This window comes from Opisthorchis viverrini (genome assembly GCF_000715545.1).
Source record: "Opisthorchis viverrini unplaced genomic scaffold opera_v5_491, whole genome shotgun sequence".
Lineage (NCBI taxonomy): Eukaryota > Metazoa > Platyhelminthes > Trematoda > Opisthorchiida > Opisthorchiidae > Opisthorchis > Opisthorchis viverrini.
This window is the reverse complement of record NW_008752151.1, coordinates 234,762-244,055: the sequence shown is the minus strand read 5'-3', so window position 1 is coordinate 244,055 and position 9,294 is coordinate 234,762. Positions and strand designations below refer to the sequence as shown.

Genomic DNA, 9,294 nt, shown 5'->3' with positions numbered 1-9,294 from the left:
CAGTCTTGAATTGTGGCTCTCCACCGGTGGCTGATGGCCACGTGGTCCAACTGGGTCCACGGTTGATTTGTAGTTGGCGGTCGCCAGGTTATGCCGTGCGAAATTTTTGTGTTGAAAGTTCGTACCTGCCAGAAACAGTTCGTGATCACCACACAACTGGAGGAGTAGATCTTCATTGTCTGTGCTGCGAACAGACTCCGAATCGACCCCCCAGCTGTGATTCCGAGGAGCTCGAATTGAGCATTCAACTCGCCTGCGACGATAACAATGTCGGTGCTTTTTGCCTGACGGATGAGCCCGGATAGCTCTTGATAGAAAATATCCTTCACCGCATCAGAACTGCAGTCCGTTGGGGCATAAGCGGACACGAAAAACAGGCACCGCTTTTTATGCCGCGAGGCATTAAGCTTGATCGAACTGGATAACCGAACGGCGCAGAGACGACTGCTCACTGGGATCCAATCCACCAAATCGCGTTCAGCTCTGGGGCTGAGTGCAACTTCCACGCCATATATTCCACGAGAAATCACTCCTGAGTCACCGGACACACGGAGGGAGAACTGTGAAATAGCTGATTTCATCCTTGGCGTTTTGAGATGCATAACCACGCCCGGGTCTTGTATGCGTGTTTCGGAGACACAGCATACATCGATTTTAGGGGAGTACACGTTTCAGCAAGCATTGCCTGTTTGCCAATTTGACGTAGATTACGGACGTTAAAAGCCCCTATATAGAAAGGATCTCGTGGATTTAAAAAGGTGTTATTTTGTTTATTTTTTGTAAGCAGCGAGGAGCATAAGGCCCTTCGGTCAGATGACTGACAGTCAAATGGCCCAGCGACGTTTGCTTATACACTGGGAAGAGGTTGAAGAGGACATCGGTGGACGCTGAAATTCGCGGGCAACTGGTACTTCCCGGTTGCCCAGGCCGAGGAAGGGGGTTTGGTTGAGGTACCCCACCTCGAGCCTTCGACTCAAAAGTCTGATCCACAAGGCAGTGGGATGACGTAGGGGACGCTGACCGTAGCCTCTGGCTCAAAAGTCTGACCTCCGAGGCAGTAGGGGAATGTTATGGGGTTTGTTCGGAGACCTTGACCCTAGCCTCTGACTCAAAAGGCTGACGCACGAGGCAGTGGGACAATGTAGAGTTTTCTTTGGGGACCCTGCCCGGAGCCGACGACTCAACATTCTGACGTGTTCGGCTGCAGGGGTTTGGCCTAACCCGAGGGCGCAGCGAATAAGGCATTACTGACTCATTCCTGATGCGGCTGCGCACAGCAGGTGCCTTTTGAGCAGTACTGGGCTCGCAGTGGGAGAATGTAGGGTTTTCTTTGGGGACCCTGCCCGGAGTCGATGACTCAATAGTCTGACCTGCTCAGCTGCAGGGGGTTGGCCTAACCCGAGGGCGCAGCGAATAAGGCATTACTGACTCATTCCTGATGCGGCTGCGCACAGCAGGTGCCTTTTGAGCAGTACTGGGCTCTTTGGATCTAAAAGTATTTCGACCGTATTGGATAATGCGCCGGCGGCCACGGTCAACCGTTGGGCGATCGGAGTGTGCGGATTTCGGGGCCGACCTTTTCTAACACGACCTTCCTCGTGGGAAGGCAGCATCGCTGCTTTCATAAATATGGACATGCTGGTCGCCTGGGGGAAACACCCTACCGCCTTCAAAATCCTGCCGCAGTTCCAGCCAGTGTAGCCCGCGGGATCATTGCAGCACTCAAGCCCGACCACCAAGTCAAGGTGGCAGCTTTAGGTCGGGGCAAAATATGTCATTTCAAACCAATTACCGCATTCCAAATAGATTGTCAGTATCTCTTCAACGACGTTGCTTGATAACGGCCGGACAGTCGCTTATACGTCTGCGAAACCCGGTACTGTGCTGTCAAAAGCGTTTCCTACGAACGCTGAGTCTGTCTTGATCGTGTGATACGAATCAACCAGCCAAGTCACTCAACGGCCCTCTTCAATATCTCACAGCATCTAACTGGAGGCAATTTGAGGGTTGGGTTTTGGGAGGGCGCAGAAAACCGATCATTCCTGTCTCCCCGTTTTGCACTTCACTTACCAATCTTCACAGCGCATTTCATGTCTCGCTCTTTTTTAACCATTATATATGTACTAACCTGATGACGAGATCCCGAAATCATTATTGTTCGTCACTGTGTTATTTTTCAAACCATGGGAATATTCAAGCAATAGAGTTTAGTTTCGCCCCATTGAAGAAATTCACTGAAACACCCTAGGACAACTTGACAAAAGCTCAGTTTTTCAAGCAGAGCAATCAGAAACCAGAAATTATAATACACCAATGACTAACTAGAGGTATAGTTTTCTTTTGAGGCAATTCGCTGCTTTGTACAGTGGTTTCGGGTTGATACATCCTAGTGTGTTGCTTCCTATGCCATGTTTTGCCAAGACAATCATTTTTTTCCTGTAAACTGTCCCATTCGATCTGCTTACCAATGAGAAAATTAGCTAGCAATCCATAATGCGAGGGACTATTTTTTGGAATTCGATATCAAATTTTACACAAGCTTCGAAATGTTAACATGGCACAGGAAAACAATAACATTTCAAGAAGATAATCTGCCCTTTTCTGAATTCTCTGCTGCCCGCTTGATATTCTAGTGTTTTTGACCAACTGTCTTCTCAAATGTGCCCCATTTGATCTGCTTATCAATTAAAAAGTTAGCTATGAATACATAAGAGAGAAGACTACTTTTTAGAAGTTGACATCAAAGTTTGCACAAACTTTGATTTTTCGTGGCTTTTTGTTTTTCGGTTGATATTTTGCTCTTTCTTGTTTTAGTCACTGAGCTGATGAAAAAAGTATCGTGTAAGTCGTATTACATTGTTCAATCAGGCAGACTGTTTATGTGGCCCACGCGCAAAAGTATATCAGCCACTAGGAAGTTTCTTTTCATTGATGGCAGCTTGAGTATAAAATGCGCGTGGATTACCGATGGGAATTTTGTTTTTATCATGTGCGGTGTTAGTGAACAATTCCGTGGATTTTGAAAAAAATATTCTAGTTCCAAATTGAGATAGACTGCACGTTCGAAGGCAAATTGAAAACAGATTGTTTGATATTTTCAATGAGCCGAACAAGGATTGATATGTTCGGTGTTCAACTAATGTATATGTTTTTCTTCACCTTTATTCCATTCGACATTGCGTCGCTCAAATCGTTCTAATAATGAAACATTACTTAAAAACCCTGAATCATTTACTTAGGAAAGGAAAGGTAAAAACATCTGTAAGAAAATAAATTTTCGTAGTGTCAAATCTAGAACTGGAAAGTGTATAAAGGCGCTGCCCCGGTCAGTAACCAGGAAACACTGTGTAAACCTACAAATGACAATCACGAGTCTTCCACCGTGCTCTCCAGAATGTGACAAAAAAACTTCAATGAGATCTGCCTCAAAATCAAATTCATGAGCGAAAGCTTTGCGTTAATTGCTGAATTTGTAATGCTTCATTTTGCTCAACATTTCAGCTCTTGCGAGTAAGTCACGGCTGATTTTTTGTGGACTTTCAAATAAAAAATAAGTTGCCAAAAATTGGAAGTATGCGGCTGACTAGTATGTTTTGCCACTGTAGTTCTTGGCTTATCTAAATGAGGAACACAGCTGGTGTAAGGGAAATATAAAAGCATAAATTTGTAAGCTGATAACCGAATTAGAACCGGCCGATAATCCTTCAAATTGGAGCATGGGTGTGAACACAAGACAAAAAGTACATCCCTGTTGCGAAGCTGTAAATTACCAAATGCACACTCATTTGCAAACTAATTTGATTCTTTCGAGAGACTCACCTGGAACCCAGCTGAATCTCTCGTTTATGATGTCCTCGAAAGAACCAAATTAGTTTGCAGATGAGTGTATATTCGCTAATTTCGAGCAATTTGGTTTCAAGTAAAACATAAGGTTGACGGAATCCCGTGGACTGCGGCTACCTGATGAGCCCCAAGAAAAACGAAACCGGTCGTGGGCTGTCGATGGATTTTCAGCAACCTTATGAGTAGCACATTACAAAGATAAAGCTGTAAATTGCCTTTACAGTTAGTGGTCATGTGGCCAGTATTAAAGCAAATATATTTACTGTAAAATGTATTTGATCCAAAATTGTACAACCTTTGTGAACAGTGTTTGATGATCAAATTATTAGCGGTCAGTTGATCGAGTGTGGCGTTTGCCTTGCGAACGTTTAATCAGTACTGAAGAAGCTATTAATGCAATCTCGCTTAGCCAAGACATTTTACCATAACATTTCTGAACTGACATTTTAAGTTAAGCCGTGAAATTACTACCGACTTGCTTTTCTCTTCAGCAGCAAAAATATTGCGTATCAAAGAAATATTATCTTAGAGTTCTGTTTACTGAGCAGACGGAAAGAGAGGGTTTTGCGCCCTCCATTCTTCCAATACAATTTTGACTAGTAATTACTCAGATACTTGTGAGTTTCTGGAGGCCTTCATAAAAAGGTCGCTGGAGAAGCGCTACTATTTTGGCATGCAACCAAACTGAAGCTTGCAAGTGAGCGCCGGTAAAAGGATTCGGTTTGTTTCCGACGTTTGGATGTTTCATCGCGTGGCCTTCAAAAAACACAACGGTTGTCAACTGCAGGTGTATCTGTTGGTCCTACAAGTGAGAAGCACCAATTCGTTTGTAGAGATTGAGAAACCCGTTGGAAGTGTTGGATCTTGAGCCGGTTGGGTTTATTCTTCATAATAAGATTTGCTAGCCACGCAACTTTTAGGCTACTTTTTGGGCCACGGGTAAATTTAGCAAGCAAGCCGATTCACTACGTCTTTTGCATTTTTTTACCAAAAGTTCAAACTACTCTGTCTAAATCAGCGTCACAGGGGCGATTGTGGTTAACCCTCAAAAATACGTTGATGACAAAAGAACTAGTAATAAGATGGTAAATTTGGTGATGTAAGGATATTTGGGAAAATTTTAATTTTACGGTGAGCGGAGCCAGTCTGTACTTGGAAAATCGGGATGTACTTTAGCGTTGTTCTACCATTTTAAGAGCCACCAACAGTGGCCATCATAAGGCTCTCTATACATAGTCTCTAGCCTGTGTATGACGGCTGGTGGTAGGAACACCTAGCAACGAGCAATTTATTATTAATACACTAACCTTACATCCACGGGAGGTAAAGCACCACCTATCGTTCGCTATGAAGTCGAGTTCATTGGGTCAACTGAGGATTGTCCTGCCCTTATGGGGTAATGTTTTTCATACTCTGAGCCACCGGCAGAATATCAGGTTGTCGATTTAGACTGGCCTCAAGTACGTATAATAATATTAATATTTATTTCCAACTAGTGGGTAGCATACCGTCAGGCATGATCATAGTATTACACCCGGAATAAGAGCAAGACCGATGGGGTTTGTGACTAATGGGAATTTCCTGGAAAATGGGCGGTGACGTAAAAAGTGGGTATTAAGGAACTAGACACCATCACACCTGAGGTGGCATGGGTAGGCATCCAATAGTACAGGGGCTGTTCATCTCCCATGGAGAACATATTAGATGGCGCAAGATCTGATCTTTAGGATTTGAAAGTGGCGGGCAAAAACAATACGAGTGAGAGCATAACAAAAGCTTCCTTCCTGGAACGTGACAAAAAACTTCAAACTGCAGGAAGTGCGTGGCCAGAATAATGGATCTAGGGAGGCAGCAGAACTGCCTAGACATGGCCGGCCAATTTTGAACTAAAGCCCAAAACCGTCACTGGGGCATCATGGCCTTGGGCTGTTGGGTGTGTGGCAACGGAAGCGTGAGTGTGGATGGTGAAGTGCGGTAATATGCGGTGCAGACTCATGGTATTGGGAAACTCCGAATCACCGTGTTCAGTGAAACTTAAGCGACTCACTAGTATTGCTGCTGGAGCAGGGTCGGGAGTGGAGGTTGCTTGAGAGAACGAGTTCACGCAAACTGTACGAAAATTGGCTGACTTGGTGAGGAGTCCGAATAAAAGTCGCCAGGATCTTTACATCCGATCGAAGGTTCTGCAGGTTGCAAAATCATTTTGAAATCTCGTTATACTGCCAACGGCTTGCAGGTGGGTAGCATAAAGACGCTTCTTGATGACCAAAATTGTGTTGAATTGCATTTAAAAATTTGTTCATGTAAAAAATATGGTGGCAAAAACCAGTAACGTCAGAACCGGGTCCTGAATATCGGCAGACTAGAAACGTGCTTTGGTTTCATTTGTGTTTATAAATGTACTTATGATGAACCAATAGAGTTTAATGTCTTCGGGATCTCGCCATCAGGTCAGTACATATCTAATAGTTAAAATAAAAGCGAGAGATGAAATGCACTGCGAAGGTTGGTTAGTGAAATGCGAAACGAGGAGACACGAGTAATTGGTTTTCTGCGCCCCCCTCCCAACCCCGCTCTACCATGTCGCATCTCGTTGGATGCTGTGAGACAGTGTAGAGGGCTGTTGAGTGACTTGGATGGTTGATTCGTTTTACACGATCAAGGCAGACTCAGCGTTCGTAGGAAACGCTATTGACAGCACAGTACCGGGTTTCGCAGTCGTATAGCGATTGTCTCGGCCGTTGTCAAGCAACGCCGTTCAATAGATACTGGCAGTATATTTGGCACGCGGTAAGCGATTTGAAATGACTCATTTGGCATGACTACGTGCTCAGTGTCAGTTCGGTGGGATGCGGTTGAGCTCCTGGCTGAACTGTTGAGATTAGTGGTATTCCGGTAAGCGAGGTGCTCGCGTATTCTCTCATAAAGTTGCCGTGTCGTGCGCCCAACATCTTCCGCCGAACAGCAGCAGGAGAAAGAATTTACAACCATATTCTGGGTGGGGACTGGCATCTTGTTTTTGAGGTTTGAGTTAAGTAGAGGGTTTGTTGTGAACCAAGACCGCACAGTTCCTGCCGGAAATGTTCGTTGTAAGAATTGAAACAAGCGGCGATTGACCGCGGCTATATTTAGAGCATTTATGGCAGTTCAACAATCAGTATTCATGTTAAGTATTTGCGGGTTCTGAGTCGAGCAACGACCGTAATTTCATAATCCACACTTAACCCAATATGTCCACATTTAAGCACTCACCAGTCGTAGCGCTCACATCTTAATAAAAGACAACACCATCGAAAGAATTTATATTAAACCAGGAGGCTAACTTTCTGCCAAAATGCATAATTTAAAAAGCACTATATTCACAGCGTAATTCGGTGTAACTATCGGCGATGGACAACTTCCAATTCTTGATCGTACAGTTAGACGGACCGTGTATTTGTGCCTCAATTTTGACGCACACGTTTCGTAGAACAAAACAAACGTTGGAAACGTTTTTCCAAGTTATGGCGAAATGGGTAAACCAGGCAGCTGGGAACACTTCCGCTGGCAAGCAAATTGTTTCGTGGTCGTCCGAGACGACATGGGTGTTGAAAATTTCAACCTGAAAGTTTGCAATGAGATTGATATTTTAGGCAAACGTTGGACCCAGTAGTATGCAACCGTGTCGCAACAATATTGATGACGCAGAAATTCAAAAGAAATATTCACATGGTTTTACAGAACGGATATCCTAAAAGTTTCGTATTGAAGACTATGAAAGCCGTTAAGCCCAAACCTACACAATGTTCTGTTAGGTAGAAGCCCGTGTACATGAAGCTTCCATTCAAAGGTGACTCGGTTGCTTAACTAATCACCGGAAGGCATATAAACTCTGTTGATACGAACTAGTTGGCCGCTACTCAATGTTTGAGCTTCACCTCCGACCCCACTATCAAATTCTGCTTGAAGGACAAATTGCCACGTTCTACCATCAGCCTTTGTGTGTACTCATTTGCATGCTCGTGCGGAGCATCATAAGTTGGTCGTGCGACAAGGCATTTGTCGGACGGGATGCAAGAACACAATCCCGTATCTCTTAGTGGTAGTGGGAAGAGACCAGGCTCAAGCGCGATTGCATCACATTTGGCCGAAACTAATCATATCAAATAAAAGGAGCAATCCTTCACCATCATATACCGGGTACCTCTGAACCGATCACGACTGGTATCATCCAGACTATTATCGATCGCAGAGGCGATTGGAATCCGACTGCTGAATCCGCAAATTTGCATCCAAAAGAAACTTGTGCGACCTCTGGATTTGAACTGGCCTACGAAACATCCGGTCCCACAGTCTATCCAACATTGACGTCACTTAGCTTATCCCGTGATCCATCGACCTATTTCTCATCCAACCCCACCCCCTTCCTTTGATCTCCATTTCTCTAAATTGCACATAGCCTCGATCTTAACCTTTTCCACGAGATTTCTGCAACCATATGCATATGTGATTTATTAGCCTCGAGGACAAACTTGATTTCTGCTACCATATAAATTTTGATGTATTAGCCAAGAGGAACAATCTCAGAAATCAAGCCTTGTCCGCTACGTTCTTCGTCCTCATGGTTTAAATATGTTGGCCTCGCAATTTAGCTTAGACGCACTGCATGCTGAATATGACACATGCTCGTATAAGTCTGTAAACGAAGTTCACATGGCACATTAAACCTAACTACTAGTGATTAAAGCCATAGATTAGTTACTCCACAATCCCGCAACCCGATAAAAATTGCAATCTTACTGAACCCAGTTTCCTAAGTTCTGATCGGCACAAAACATTAAGCTCAGTGAATGGAACAAGGTAGGAAAACACGTGACCTCGATGGAATCATACACTGCATCTTTATTTTATACCGGTTCTGTAACACACGCAACCTTCCGCGGTAACCTGACAAGATGCCAACGTTTCAAGGGCCGGACCAAGATATTCTGACAGATCATTCGATCAGCTGATAAAAACATGACGAATGCTTGGTTTTTTATTTAAATATTCATCAAACCAGGTCATTAAATTATAAATACGTCTTTGATTGAATACTACACTCTTGGTAAATCACGATTGGACGTTGAATTGTGGAAAACAATAAAACAACATTGGTATTGCTGCCACGAGGTGAAACACCTGAATAATTTTTTTCCAACTCTGAGCCCGGTTAAAAAAATAGCCAAATCTATCACGGAACACAAACTAGAACAGAACATATCAATTTTGGTGAAACAACTCTAAAAAATAAATAGACCTTCACTCCGCCGCATTCAATAAAAGTAGCCAGAAGAAGTTACTCTACAGATATTCAGGTAACAAAAATAAAGGGATCACAAATCAAATCTGTTCATTGTTCTTCCTCCTGATTCCAAGTTGCGGTATCCGGACTAGTAGCCTGTTCGCTAACTATCATTTATTTTTGAAGAG

The 9,294-nt window shown here is 43.8% G+C and overlaps 1 protein-coding gene across 1 annotated transcript in view; it reads left to right on the top strand.

Annotated features, from left to right (window-relative positions):
- Positions 1-7,745: 7,745 nt before the first annotated feature.
- Positions 7,746-9,294, top strand: part of T265_15420 (hypothetical protein) — a gene marked incomplete at both ends in the record, with an annotated part of 6,035 nt that continues 4,486 nt past the window's right edge. Inside the window, 2 exons of the mRNA XM_009178028.1 lie at positions 7,746-7,911; positions 7,996-8,191. Coding sequence (XP_009176292.1) covers positions 7,746-7,911; positions 7,996-8,191 — 362 coding nt within the window. The remainder of the gene's footprint in view (positions 7,912-7,995; positions 8,192-9,294) is intronic.